Below are 15,559 nucleotides of genomic sequence, written 5' to 3'. Positions count from 1 at the left end.
AAAGTCCCTTCGGCCCATTGAGTCTATGCCGGTCAAACAAGTACCTAACTATTCTAATCCCATTTTCCAGCACTAGGCCCATAGCCTTGTATGCCATGGCATCGCAAGTGCACATCCAAATACTTCTTAAATGTTATGAGGGTTTCTGCCTCTACCACCTTTTCAGGCAGTGAGTTCCAGATTCCCACCATGCTCTGGGTGAAAAAATTCTTCCTCACATCCCCTCTAAACCTCCTGCCCCTTACCTTAAATCAATGCTCCGTGGTCATTGATCTCTCCACCAAGGGGAAGAGTTCCTTCCTGTCTACCCTATCTATGCCCCTCATCATTTTATACACCTCAGTCATGTCCCCCTCAGTCTCCTCAGCTCCAGGGAAAATAAACCCAGTCTATTCAATCTCTCCTCATAACTAAAACTCTCCAGCCCAGGCAACATCCTGGTAAATCTCCTCTGCACTCTCTCTAGTGCAATCACATCCTTCCTATAATGTGGATTCCAGGACTGCACGCAATACTCTAGCTGTGGCCTAACCAGCGTTTTATACAGTTCCAGCATAACCTCCCTGCTCTTATATTCTATGCCATGGCTAATAAAAGATAAGTATCCCATACGCCTTCTTAACCACCTTATCTACCTGTCCTGCTACCTTAAGGGGCTGGTGGATATGTACACCAAGGTCCCTTTGATCCTCAGTACTTCCCAGAGTCCTACCATTCATCTTGTATTCCCATGCCTCGTTTGTCCTGCCCAAGTGCATCACCTCAGAATTATCTGGATTAAATTCCATTTGCCACTGATCAGCCCGTCTATATCCTCCTGTAATCTATCCTCCTCACTATTTACCACCCCACCAATTTTCGTGTCATCTGCAAACTTACTGATCAACCCTCCTACATTCAAGTCTAAATCGTTTATACATACCACAAACAGCAAGGGACCCAACACTGGTCCATGTGGAACCCCACTGGACACAGGCATGCAGTCACAAAAACACCCCTCGACCATCACCCTCTGCTTCCTGCCACTCAGCCAATTCTGGATCCAATTTGCCGAATTGCCTTGGATCCCATGGGCTCTTACCTTAGTCTCCCATGCGGGACCCTATCAAAAGCCTTGCTGAAGTCCAAGTAGACTACGTCAAATACATTGCCCTCATCTACACACCTGGTCACCTCTTCGAAAAATTCAATCAAATTGGTCAGAAATGACCTCCCCTTAACAAAACCATGCTGACTGTCCTTGATTAATCCCTGCCTCTCCAAGTGTAGATTGATTCTGTCTCTCAAAATTGCTTCCAATAGTTTACCAATCACTGAGGTTGGACTGACTGGCCTGTAGATCCCTGGTTTATCCCTTCCTCCCTTCTTGAATAACAGTACTACACTGGCTGTCCTCCAGTCCTCTGGCACCTCTCTCGTGGCCAGAGAGGTATTGAAAATTATTGCCGGCACCCTTGCCATCTCCTCACTCAACATCCTGGGATACGTTTCATCAGAGCCTGGAGATTTATCTACTTTTAAGCCTACCAGACCACTTAGAACCTCCTCCCTTTCTGTGCTAATTTCTTTAATTATATCACAGTCCTTCTGTCTGATTTCCATACCCACGTTGTCCCTCTCACTCGTGAACACCGACACAAGGTATTCATTTAGAACCCTACCTACGTCTTCTGGCTCCACACACAAGTCTTTACTATCAAGCTTACTTCGACATCATTTTCCAGCATCAAGATCTCTTAACACCATGGACAATGAAAACAATGGCAAGGGGAAAAAATATAGTAAATGGTTTAGGCCCTCGAGCTTTTTCCGCCATACAGTAAGATTTTAGCTGATCTGCGACCTAACTTCACATAATTCCCTTTGCATAACAAAAAATTAAGCCCAGTTTTAGACTGTACTCCCAACCCTAGAATCCCTAGCTAACAGAAATAGTTCTCTCTATCTACCATTTCTCTTAATATCTTGAATACTTTGATCAAATCACCCCTTAATCTTTTAAAATTCTAAGGAATGCAACCCTAGTCCTCATAGCTTAAACACTTGGGAGTCCAGGTATTATTCTAGTAAATCTACACTGCACTTTCTCCAAGATACTATACGGTGTGGGTGACCAGAACTGCTCATAATTTTCCTACTGTGGTCTAGCCAGCACTTTATATAGCTGAAGATTTCTAACCCATGTTCTCATCTTCCAGATACAAAGGCCAGCATTACATTAGCCTTTGATTATTTTCTGTACCTGTTCATAACGTTTTAATTATCTGTTTACCTGGAATTCCAAGTCTTTTTTGGCCATCATTGTTTCTAGTTTTCCACATTTACAAAGTACCCTGTTTTTTTTTAAAGATCCAAAGTGGATTGATCTCACATTCACTTGCATTGAAATTAATTTGCCTGCTTTTCCCCATTCACTTAATCTATCAATATTTCTTTGTAATTTTACACTTCCATCTACACTGCTTACAATAACACCGATCTGATGGTCAATGGGAGAGCTTGGATTTACGGCCTTCTATCCCCTCATCCAGGTCACTAATGCATAAAGTGACTATCCAAGTTACATAGCATCCTCATTTGGGACATACCTGTTCTTTCATCACTGGTCAAAATCCTGGAATACTTTATCCAACACAAGTGTAGAAGCACTCACCACAAGAACAACAGTGGTTCAAGCAGAAGATCAATCATCTTTTCAGGGCAGCTAGGGATATGTAATAAATGCAGCCTTAGAGCAACACCCACATCCTAAGGGCAACTTTAAACAATTGTGGGGGCAATTTGTAATGTCTATTGACGGTGTAGATTTATTAGGAAATGACTTGGCTGAGGATAAGGGCTATTGCCCTCTCCAGTGGTTTCAGAAAAACTGTTGAGGCTGTGAAAGTTGTATAAGAAAAACTGAGTGGCTTAAAAGAATCCATGAGTTTCTGTAACCCAGCTGCGAAGATTACAATTTCGACTAAAGTTGTGTCTAAACAGTCAGAAGCTCAGCCTACTAATTTTAAAAGGACATTGAAGCATCAGGCTGAACACAACGAGTTCACGGCAGTTGGAGGTGAGTTAAAGCCTTCTGAATTAAAAACATAAGAAAAACCTGAGCAAAGAGTGGTAAAGAAGATAGCAACAGTATTCGAAACATATGAAACAAAGAAAAGGAATACTTTGAAGGAGAGCAGAACGGTGCATCCAATGCTGACCTGACAAGTTGCGAGGATGGATGTGTTCTTGAACGAAAATCAAAATTTCAAAATGAAGCAGTTGCTTTTGCTAGAATTAGACAAAGTTCGAATGCAATGGGAGGATGAAAGCAAAAAGAAAATGTTTAAAAATTGTGAACTGTCTGAAAAGGAGCAGCAGGCTTTATTGGCTGAACAACGAAGTTCTTAAAAGCAGCTAAAAAGGATTTTGCTTAATAGAAAAAATGAACTGCTTGTACAGGTGGCAGTGTTGGAAAATAAAACTGATGGGTTAAATCATGGAAAAGAACTTAAAGTCAAAAATAATCCTGAAAGTAAAACAGGATGAGGAAAATTCAGTTGACAATTCAGATGTTTGGCTGGTTGAAAATTTCAGACTTGGACATTAAAACACATGCAGACATGGAAGAAAATGGAGATCCAGGGTTTAAACCCTGAACAGAGAAGTTCAGTCTGTTTTGAAAAGTGAAAGTCCTGATGACAACTTAGTGTTTGGCTTTAAAGAACAATAAAGGAAATTGCTGAATCCAGAGGGTAAGAAGCATTATGACAGGGGATTCCTCCTCAAATTCCAGTTCATGGCCACAAGTACCCAAATGCCAGATGGCTTACCAGCAATCAGCAATGTTGATCTTGATGAAGTTAACCAAATCAAACAAATTGCAAAACCTTTGGACTCATCACAAATACCCCAAGATCCTGACTATGTGTAATCCAATACAGATTTTAAAAAGCAATATGATGGATGCAAAACCATAGTAGTGACTGATTCAAGGACAAGGAAAACCTGCACAGGCTACTCAAAATGAAAAAGATCTTCTGTGTAGATTTAAGGAAAGTGAATCAATCAGTAGTAAAAGAAGCTATCATTTCCAAGAGTTGGGACTCAGAACTCATGCAAGCTGGACTTTAAATTTTGATAGTCACAGGTAGTTGGTTGTTATGGGTTAAGCCTGATAATGATGCCAAGACAAAATATTTAATGGTGGAATATGACAAAAGAGAAAAGGATGTTACCTGTACCATGTGTAGTAAGTTAGTTGTTAAAATGTTTACAATTTTGTAATTTCATTTTAATGGTGTTGTGGGAAAATATTTTTAGGGAGAAGGGCATTATGAATGGACTTTACAAGGACATTATGTTCTAAAATGTCTATTTTAACCCAAGCTGAACCAGAACCTGAAAGGGGGATGGTGAAGTCATGTGAAACACCTCTGCTCAGAGACAGGCCCATGTGATCTGTTGTCATGGAGGTGAAACTCAAACAGAAACCTATTGAAATATCAAGTAACATTTTTCATACCTTGACAGTACCTCAGTAAAGGGACTGTTGCTTTTGGGGAATGGAGGGAGAGAGAGGAGGCAAATCCAACTTTGGTGAAGCAAGATGCTTGCAAGAATTGGTTTTCTGTTTGAAAGGAAGGGCTGACAAGACTTTGAGATTTATGGAACAAGGACTTACCGAGGTGGAAGTCAGATCTGGAAGACACAAGTTGAGTGGAACGTCTTTTGAAATTCATTGGCAATTGTGACCTACCATAGCAGGAAAAAGTGAGCCTGGAGAGCCAGGAGTAATATTGCAATTGTTCTTGTAATGTTACACATCCACCAGAAGTGCAGTGCATAGTAAAAGGGGTTACAAGATGTACCTGCACTACATTAGTTAGTTAAGGTGAAAGTACCTTTTCTTTGTAACCAGTAGTCATTGATACATTGCTGAGCAGTCAGTTAGATTTTATTTCCTGCAGTTCTTAGTTTTCTCATTTGGTTCTCTTGTAATTTTTAAAAATATTCATTCATGGGATATGGATGTTGCCCATCCCTAATTACACTTGAGAAGGTGGTGGTGAGCTGCCTTCTTGAACCACTGCAGTCCATGTAGTGTAGGTACACCCACAATGCTGTTTGGGAAGGAGGTCCAGGGTTTTAACCCAGCAACAGTAAAGGAACGGCAATATATTTCCAAGTCAGGATGGTGAGTGGCTTGGAGGGGAACTTGCAGGTGGTGGTGTTCCCATGCATCTGCCGCCCTTGTCCTTGTAGATGGTAATGGGTTTGGAAGGTGCTGTTTGAGGAGGCTTGGTGAATTCCTGGAGTGCACCTTGTAGATGGTGCGCACTGCTGCCACTGTGCATCAGTAGTGGAGGGACTGAATGTTTGTGGATGGGGTGCCAGTCAAGCAGGTTAGATTCTCACGTTGGGGACTGAGATTGCCTGGCAGTTGTGTGGCATGAATGTTACTTGCCACTTGTCAGCCCAAGCCTGGATATTGTACAGGTCTTGCTGCATTTGGACATGGACTGCTATAGTATCTGGGGAGTCACAAATGCTGAACTTTGTGCAGTTGTTAGCGAACATCCCCACTTCTTTTCTATGATGAGTGGAAGGAAGGTCGTTGATGAAGCAGTTGAATATGGTCGGGCCTAAGACACTACCCTGAGGAATTCCTGCAATGATTCCCTAGAACTGAGATGACATCCAACAACCACAACCATCTTCCTTTGTGCACCTAGGTATGATTCGAACCAGAAGAGCGTTCTTCCCCCCGATTCCCATTCACTTCAGTTTTGCTAGGGCTCCTTGATACCACATTCAGTCAAATGCTGCCTTGACGTCAAGGGCAATCACTCACCTCACCTCTGGAGTTCAGCTCTTTTGTCCATGTTGGAACCAAGGCTGTAATGAGGTCAGGAGCTGAGTGGCCCTGGCAGGACCAAAACTGAGCATCAGTGAGCAGGTTATTGCTAAGCAAGTGCCATTTGATAATACCTTCCATCACTTTACTGATGATTGGGAGTAGACTAAAGGGGCAGTAAATGGCCAGGTTGGATTTGTCCTGCTGTGTGTGTATAGGACATACCTGGGCAATTTTCCACATTGCCAGGCAGATGCCAGTGTGCTGGAACAGCTTGGCTGGGAACACAGCAAGTTCTGGAGCACTAGTCTTCAGTACTATTGCTGGAATATTGTCAAGGCCCATAGCCTTTGCAGTATCCAGTGCCCTCAGCCATTTTTTGATATCACGTGGGATGAATTGAATTGGCTGTAGATCTGTGGTGCTGGGACCTCTGGAGGAGGCTGAGATGGATCATCCACTTGGCACTTCCGTCTGGAGGTTTTTGCAAATGCTTCAGCCTTATCTTTTGCACTGATGTGCTGGGCTCCCCCATCATTCAGGGTGGTGATATTTGTGGAGCTGCCTCCTCTAGTGAAACTGTTTAATTGTCCACCACCATTCACAACTGGATGTGGCAGGACTGCAGAGCTTAGATCTGATCTGTTGGTTGTGAAATTGCTCATCTCTATCGCTTGCTGCTTATACAGTTTGTAGTACACTGCTTATACAGTGTAGTTTCACCAGGTTGACACCTCATTTTTAGGCATGCCTGGTGCTGCTCCTGGCATGCCCTCCTGCACTTTACATTGAACCAGGGTTGATCCCCTGGGTTGGTGGTAATGGTAGAGTGTGGGATATGCTGGACCATGAAGTTACAGATTGTGGTGGAGTACAACTCTGCTGTTAATGGCCCCAGCATCTCATGGTTGATCAGTCTTGAGCTGCTAGATCTGTTCCAAATTTAGCTGATTTAGCACGGTAATAGTGCCACACAACACGATGGAGGATATCGTCAATGTGAAGACGGGGCTTCGTTTCCACAAGAACTGTGCAGTGGTCACTCCTACTGATATTGTCTTGGACAGATGCATTTGCAGCAGGTAGGTTGGTAAGGGTGAGGTAAAGTATGTTTTTCCCTCTTGTTGGTTCCCTCGCCACCTGCCGTAGGCCCAGTCTAGCAGTTATGTCCTTTAGGATTCAGCAGCTCAGTCGGTAGCGGTGCTATCAAGCCACTCTTGGTGATGGACACTGAAGTCCCCCATCCAGCATACATTCTGCACCTTTGCCACCCTCAGTGCTTCCTCCGAGTGGTGTTAAACATATTGGAGTAGTGATTCATCAGCTGGGTTGGGTGGGGAAGTGGCGCTACATGATAATCGGGGTCCAGAGTCAATGTTGAGGACTCCCATGGCAACTCCCTCCTGACTGTATACCACTGCGACGCCACTCCTGCTGGGTCTGTCCTACCATTGAGACAGGACATAGCCAGGGATGGTAATGGTGGTGTCTGAAACATTGCCTGTAAGGTATGATTCCATAAGTATGACTGTCAGGCTGTTGCTTGACTAGTCTGCGAGACAGCTCTCCCAATTTTGGCACAAGCCCCCAGACGTTAGCAAGGAGGACTTTGCAGGCTCGACAGGGCTAATTTGCCTTTGTTGTTTCAGGTGCCTAGGTCAATGTCAGGTGGTCCATCCGGTTTCATTTCTTTTACATTTTTCAGCAGTTTGATACAACTGAGTGGCTACTAGGCTATTTCAGAGGGCATTTAAGAGTCAACCACATTACTATGGGTCTGGAGTCACATGTAGGCCAGACCAGATAAGGATCGCAGATTTCCTTCCTTTAAAAAGGATATCAGTGAAGCAGATGGTTTTCATGACAATCGACAATGGTTTCATGGTCATCACTAGACTTTTAATTCCAGATTTTTATTGAACTCAATTGCCACCATCTGCCGTGGTGCGATTCGAACCCAAGTCCCAAGAGCATTACCCTAGGTCTATGGATTACTAGTCCAGTGACATTAATGACAGCAGACCGCTTGGCTTCAATGACAGGTTCCATCATAGTGATGTTAGCCTTGAACCAGACAGCATTTTTCTGCTCTTGCTGCCCATATGTTGAGAGCACAATATTGTAGATGGCAAATTGAAGCATGTTCCAAATTACTACTGGTTACAACTCTGCCATAATATTTAGATAGCCTTTGACACAGGAGCGTCAGGGGCATCTATGAAGGGATCAAAAAGGCAATAGGTCCAATGGCAAAGAAAACGGTTCCATTGAAAAAAGTTAGGGAGGTCATCACCAACTGCAATTAACAATTGGAGAGATGGATGGAACACACCTAGTTATACTCTAGGGAGAACACTGTCACCGAGAAAGCTCTAGACACCAGAAAACCTGCCTGTCATGGCAGAGCTGCTAATCGAATCCACAGTGGAGGAGCTTAGCAAATCTATTGACTCGCCATGAGCAAAACTTCAGGTGCTGATGCTACACCACCTGAAGTCATCAAGATGAGGAAACCGCACTCCTTCAGCTTCATGAACTTCTCCATTCTCTGCTGGAAGGGTCAGTGCCCCAGGGTGTGAGATGCACAGATTGTTACCTTGTACAAGAGCAAAGGCAACCACAGTGATTGCAACATCTACTGATGCATCTCCTTGTGAGAATCGTGGGAAAGGTATTTGCCCATGTTGCTCTCATCAGGCTGCAAATTTTGGCTGAACGCATCTATCACAAATCTGTGGTTTCAGACAGAAGATCTACGATTGACATTATCTTCTTAGTCCAGCAGCTGCAAGAGAAATGCCATGAACAAAGGTGACCACTATATATTGCCACCTTCAATCTCGCCAAGGCATTTGACCGTGTTTTTTTTAAATTCACGTACGGGACGTGGGCGTCACTGGCTAGGCCAGCATTCATTGCCCATCCCTAATTACCCTCGAAGGTGATGGTGAGCTGCCTTCTTGAACCACTGCAGTCCATGTGGAGTAGGTACACCCACAGTGCTATGAGGGAGGGAGTTCCAGGATTTTGACCCAGCGACAGTGAAGGAGTGGCAACATATTTCCAAGTCAGGATGGTGAGTTACTTGGAGGGGAAACTTCCACGTGGCAGTGTTCCCATGTATCTGCTGCCCTTGTCCTTCTAGATGGCAGCGGTCACAGGTTTGGAAGGTGTTGCCTAAGGAGCATTGGTGAGTTCCTGCAGAGCAACTTGTAGATGGTACACACTGCCGCCACTGTTCAGTGATGGAGCGAGTGAATGTTTGTGGATGGGGTGCTAATCAAGAAGGCCGCTTTGTCCTGGATGGTGTCAAGCTTCTTGAGTGTGTGGGAGCTGCACTCATCCAAGCAAGTGGAGAGTATTTCATCACACTCCAGACTTGTGCCTTGTAAGTGGTGAACAAGCTTTGGGGAGTCAGGAGGTGAGTTACTCACTACAAGGTTCCTAGCCTCTGATCTGCTCTTGCAGACACAGTATTTATATGGCTAGTCCAGTTCAGTTTCTGGTCAACGGTAACCCCCAGGATGTTGATACTGGGAGACTCAGTGATGGTAATGCCATTGATTGAGCAGGAGCGATGATTAGATTCTCTCTCATTAGAGATAGTCACAGCCTGGCACTTGTGTGGCGCAAATGTTACTTGCCATTTGTCAGCCCAAACGTGGATATTGTCCACGTCTTGCTGCATTTGGACATGGAGTGCTTCAAATGCAGCAAGACCTGGACAAATAGACACGGCCAGAGGCAGTCTATTTACGCTGGAGAAAATTGGCTGCCTGCCGAAACTGCCCAATGTGCTCTTTCCATGAAAGCATAATAGGACAACATCAGAGCCCTTTGAGATCTGCAGTGGGGTAAAACAGGGTTGTTCTGGCACCAACACTCTTTGCATATTCTTCGCTTTCCCGCTGTCACATGACTTCAGGTCATCTACAGAGGATGTCTACTTACATATCAGAACTGACAGATAGCTGTTCAGTCTTGACCACCTAAGATCCAAGACAAAGGAACGCCAAGTCCACAGACAGCTGCTCTACGCTGACGATGGCGCACTAACATTACATACTGAGAAATATCTGCAGTGGCAAATGGACGCATTCTGTCACACCTGTAAAGAGTTTGCTTTGACCATTAGCATCAGGAAGACAAATGTCATGATCCCGGGTTTTGCCAGCATTGACAATGTGATGCTGGAGGTTGTTGATAGCTTCAAAATCACCAATCTGTCACTTGATGCTGAAATCAACACAACTGCAGCTTTTGCGATGTGCATGTCCAAGCCAAGTAGGAGAGTGTGGAACTACAGCAACCTGAGTGAGAACACCCAACTGAGTCTACCAATCCTGCGTCCTTAGTGCACTCTTCCACAGTGGTGAGACACGGACAAATGTTTGGCAGGAAAAAAGTTGAACAGTTTTCATCTGCGCTGTCTCATATGTCTCCTCGGTATCTCTTGTCAGGACAAGGTCACTAAAACTCAGAGGTCCTGGATGTGCTAAGTCCATCAGCATACACTTATTGCTAAAGATGTCTGCACTGGCTCAGCTATGTTCAAATAGTTGATGGCCATATACCTAAACATCTTCTGTATGGTGAACTGGCCACTGCGTTATGACCTATTTGCGTCCATAACTCCCGCTTCAAGGACACCTTGCAAGCAAGATATGAAGGTGGCAGATATTGAGATGGCTGTGACCGCTGGAGGCTAACTATCTGGAAGGGCATTGAAAGAGATGAAGTGAAACACAAAGCTCAGCAGGCCAAAAGAGTGCCCAGTGAAAAGAGGCCAGTGAATTGTGCATCTTCTCAACTCACTGTCTTCCTCTGTAGCAAATGTGACATAGACTACCAAGCCAGAGTGGGGCTCCTGAGCCACACCAGGCAATGCTTAACACAGTTAACTATCATGGTGCAAACCATTGTCCAATAGGATGGAAGGTATTAGTTGCCTGTTTAATTAATGTTGGATCTATGTTGGTTTTAATTTGTTTGTTACTGTAAAAGTCTTAAAAAGTGACATCTTGTCCTTTGGTCATTTGGGAAATTTCTCTTTTTAAAAGTTATCAGTCTCTACAGGGATCGTAACACTAGCTTGGTGGTGTTAGATGAAAGACAAATGTCGGTCAGAATAACTGAAAAAGTCCCCTGCCCTTCTCTGAATAGTGCTATGGAACGCTTTACATCCACGTGATCGGATGGATGGGACCATGGTTTTGCAACTCAACTGACAAACATTACGTCTAAAAATACAGTACTGTATGGAAGTGTCAGCCTTGATATGCACTCAAATCCTGTAATGGGACTTGAACTCATCCAAAACTCTGCTGCCATTGTCTTGACTCACACCAAGTTCTGTTCACCTAAGACCCCTATGCTCGTTGACCTAGATTGTTTTACCAGGAGCCAATGTCTTGATTTTAAAATTCTCATCATCCTTTTCAAATCCCTCCATGGCTTCACCCTCCCTTTCTCTGGAACCTCCTTCAGCCCTACAACCCTCATATTTGCAGTCACCTAATTCTAGCCTTTTGTGCACCCCCAATTTTAATTGCTCCACCACTGATGGGCATACTTTCAGTTGCCTAGGCTCTAAGCTCTGGAATTTCCTTACTACATCTCTCCACATCACCTTCATCCTTTAATACACTCTTTAAAATGTACCTCTGACCAAGCTTTTGGTCATCTAACCTAATGTGGTTCAGTGACATATTTCCCTTTTATAATGGAAATGAAGGATAATTGTTCATTCTCTTCTGTCGCACATTGTGGGTATTTCTTAAAGCCACTACTTTTAACTGTGAAACAATTAAAAGTTTCCTATGTTTGTGTGATAAGTCATATGTACATTATTAAAACAAACACTGGGGAATCTCTAACCTATATAAAGCCAGTTTTTGTGACCTCAGTCACAGAAGACCAAATAATTGGAGCCAACTATTGAGGACAGAAATCATCTGGATCTCACCTGGAAGTCATTTCTTTTATTAAAGCCACGTCAGAAAGATTGGGCTTGGTAAAGCTTTTTAAACATGCCATAAGTGACAGATTGAGAAGTTTAGGGAATAAGTTCCAGAGAGAGGTGGCTGAAGCCTTTCACTAATGGCTGGCAAAGGGAGGAAGTAACTAACACTAAAGGGCGGAGTTGGAAAATTGAAGTTGTGGGTTGGGGACAGAATTTAAGACCAGACCAATCTGCAGGGGTTTGGTGGAATAAGTCCACCGAGAGATATGAAGATGTACGGTTTAATCCTATTATGCTGGGGGCCAAGAAGGATAGCAGCAAAGGCTAAACAAGACCATAGACGTATGTTTAGAATAATTTTTGATTTTGCAGAGGGTAAAGGATGTGGGACCAGACGGGAGTCTGTTTATAAAATTAAAAGGTCCAGAAGTGGGAATTACATTGAGAATGTTGGGGATTAAAAGTGGGACTTGGGAGTAAAAAAAAACAGAGGCAAGAATGTCTTGAGCAGATCAATGCAGGAATGTTACAGCAGATTGTAGAGCCAGAGGCATTAAGTTGGGAATTTGATGACACTAAAGAGAGACTGGAGCAATGATATCTGCATTTTTTGATAGAACATACGATAAAACACTTACTGGTTTGCATCCAAAAGCACCACCTTAACTCCGTCCATAACATATTCAGAATTCATGGGTAGACTTGTGATATACTGAGCCTGCACTTTAAGCTTAGATATCACTAAATTGCCAGTTATCTGAAATTTAACACAAAAAAGTTAGTTTTTAATGACTGATTAAATTGCCTGTCTGTTATGATCATGTGTGCATGGTGCAACCTTCCAACATCTTTTACAGTTCTTAGCATCATCAATGAAATACCTGAACACTGAATGCACTCAATTAGTTGAGCAAACATAAAGGCCTCTATAATGACCCCACCCCCACCATATGGTGGGGAGGGGGGTCAAGGTAAAAATTTTAAAACCAGGACTGTGTCCTCAACCCTTCCTTTTACATGTCCAGTGGGAATGTGTCCAGCCGAATGCTTCATTAACATATATACACTTCAGGATCCCACAGTAATCTGGGAGCCTCATCTGAATTTAGCAGTTACCACATTGGGCTTGGGAAACCCAACAATAAGAGGAAGGCGTGAGCTATTGGCTCAGGATAGCAACTCACTTTTACAGCAATGTTTGTGGCCTGGATGGATGGGCCTTTCAAGGAAACCTTCAGCCTTAACTGATAAGCTTGTAATAACACTACTTTAAAATTAGTCATTTTTTGAATGCTATACCAAATAAATGTCAAAATTTCCTAAAGAAATCTATGTGCATTTTAACAGCTTTTTGGAACGTATGAAAGTAGTTTTTTGTCCTTGGACAGCAACAAGATCAGATTCTAAGAAAATGGGCTCAGAATGAGTTGCAGTTAATAGTTCTAAAACACAAACATTGAATTACTGGAATATACAGCACTGAAGTAGGCCATTTGGCCCAACTAGTATGTGCTGGTGTTTACCCGAGTCTCCTCCATTACATCTACCTCATCTCAGCCTGTGAGCATATGCTTCTATTCCCTCTTCTCTCATGTATGAGTCTAGGTCCTTTTGAAAACATCCAAGCTACTTTCCCTCAACCACTCAGTGAAGAGATTTCTCCTTTTTCCCCCTACTGGATTTATTAGCAACTATCTTGCCCCTAGTATTGGATTGTCCTACAAGTGGAAAGATTCTTGCCACATCTACCTGACTGACCCATACTACCTGACGGACCCATACATAATTTTAAAAGACCTCTATCAGGTCACCTCCAAGTCTTTATTTCTAAAGAAAAAGACCAAAACCTGTTCAATCTTCCCCAATAGCTGTAATCTCAGTTCTGATACTATCCTTGTAAATCTTATGTTGCACTCTTCCTCTATGTCAGCTATGTCCGAGTTTAGTGTCATCTGCAAATTTTGATACCAAGTTACTTGCTCTCAAGTCCAAATCATTAATGTAAATTATAAAGGGCAGCCAAAATTTTGAGATAGTCCATGTCAGTCCAAATGGATTTTTGGAAAAAGTGCTATAAGCAGCAACTCCATGCAGGGTTATATTTTTAAATGAAATAACATTAGTTGTGCAGATTTAAATCTGAAGTAGTGATACTACAGAAAATTACTTAACCTGTTATAAACAACTCCAACTTGGATTCTCAAAAGGAATGCAAGCTAATCCTAAAAGTTCACTGGATTTTTTTTTTGGATAGTTTGGTGTATAATTAGTAGCACTAGAAAGAATTTTAATAAGTGTCAGGAATACCTAGCTGAAATATTGCCATTATGAAATTTTACAGGCATAAATATACAATGAAGTAATAAAAATAGAAAATGCTAGAAATACTTTCACTTGAAACATTAGTTCTTTTCCTCTCTCCACAGATATTGCCTGATCTGAGTATTTCCAGCATTTCTGTTTTTATTTCAGATTTCAAGCATCTGCAATATTTTGCTTTTGTTTTAGTACAATGCAACATTGTCAAACAGGAAATGCTGCCTAGCTACAGCTGTGGTTACAGTGACATTGTTTTCCACTGGTTAGTTCATGTGGTTAAAACACTTGACATAGGCTCACAACAGATAGATGTACTTCACTTGTATATATTTACTGAACATCTACACCATTTAGTAAGCAAGGATGTAAAGCATTCAATGATCAAAAAACACTGGCGCACTTTGCTCTTCATTTTACCATTAATTGCACAAAAAAGTTATAGTACACAAAAATACACATTCATTAATTTTTATTTGCTAATCAGAAATGCAATTATCCAAATCTGGATTCCCAATAAACCACATGGCTAGCATCTAACACACTGGACATAACTATAATGTTCAAGGCCAGACCCAGGGTGGAGATAAAAATTTGTATTTCAAAATAAAGAACATATCTGAGAAGTTAATCGCTCAAGTACTACTTCTAGGATTCTATTAGTTGCATTTCATTAATTTGCTTAAACTCACTAGTACAGACTTACTGTGCTGCAGTAAATAGGGCATTTGAAATTCTTGGTAAGGCCTCCGTAATGATCTGAATGAAAGTGAGTAAGGAAGTAGGCAGAACAACCCTCAATAACACCATATTGGAAGGCATCCACTGTGAAGTTAGTTCCTGAAAGCACAAAGATCAATTGTGAAGGCAAATTGTTTGGCTGTTGCATAATACAAATACTGAAGGTCTTTCAAAATAGTGAATAGCCATACATGAAGGGAGCTCTGAAACAGCAAAGATTTTTTTAGGGGGATGGGCGAGTGCAGAGAAGAGGAAAAATGAAGGGGGAGGGTATAGGGGACCTCCTGGTGTTTATCCAAAATTTTGTTGCCTGTATCTTAAATCACGAACATACGAGCAAGGAGGAGTAGGCCATTTGGCCCCTTGAGCCTGCCCTGCCATTTAATAAGATCATGGCTGATCTGATAGTAACCTGAAATCTGCATCCCACCTACCCCCGATAACCTATCACCTCCGTGCTTACTAAGAATCTATCCATCTCTGCTTCTACTGCCTTTTGAGGAAGAGAGTTCCAAAGACTCATCTCCACTTTAAATGGGAAACCCCTTATCTTTAAAGGGTGACCCCTAGTTCTAGATTCTCTTGTGGAACAAGACTCCACATCCACCCTGTCAAGACTCCTCAGGATCTTTAATGTTTCAATCAAGTCGCCGCTTACTCTTCTAAACTCCAACGGAAACAAGCCTAGCCTGTCCAATCTTTCC

General features: G+C 42.6%; 1 protein-coding gene across 2 annotated transcripts in view; it reads right to left on the bottom strand.

Moving 5' to 3' along the window:
- Positions 1-15,559, bottom strand: part of dclre1a (DNA cross-link repair 1A (PSO2 homolog, S. cerevisiae)) — a 52,368-nt gene that overhangs the window by 18,824 nt on the left and 17,985 nt on the right. For both annotated transcript variants that reach the window (XM_078564695.1, XM_078564696.1), the window contains exons 3-4: positions 14,821-14,954; positions 12,437-12,555 (exon numbers count right to left, since the gene is read on the bottom strand). In XM_078564695.1, the coding sequence (XP_078420821.1) occupies positions 12,437-12,555; positions 14,821-14,954 (253 nt within the window). The remainder of the gene's footprint in view (positions 1-12,436; positions 12,556-14,820; positions 14,955-15,559) is intronic.

Source organism: Cetorhinus maximus, chromosome 20 (genome assembly GCF_964194155.1).
Source record: "Cetorhinus maximus chromosome 20, sCetMax3.hap1.1, whole genome shotgun sequence".
NCBI classification, from domain to species: domain Eukaryota; kingdom Metazoa; phylum Chordata; class Chondrichthyes; order Lamniformes; family Cetorhinidae; genus Cetorhinus; species Cetorhinus maximus.
Note: the sequence above shows the minus strand (reverse complement) of the source record. Positions and strands in the feature narration are given on the sequence as shown.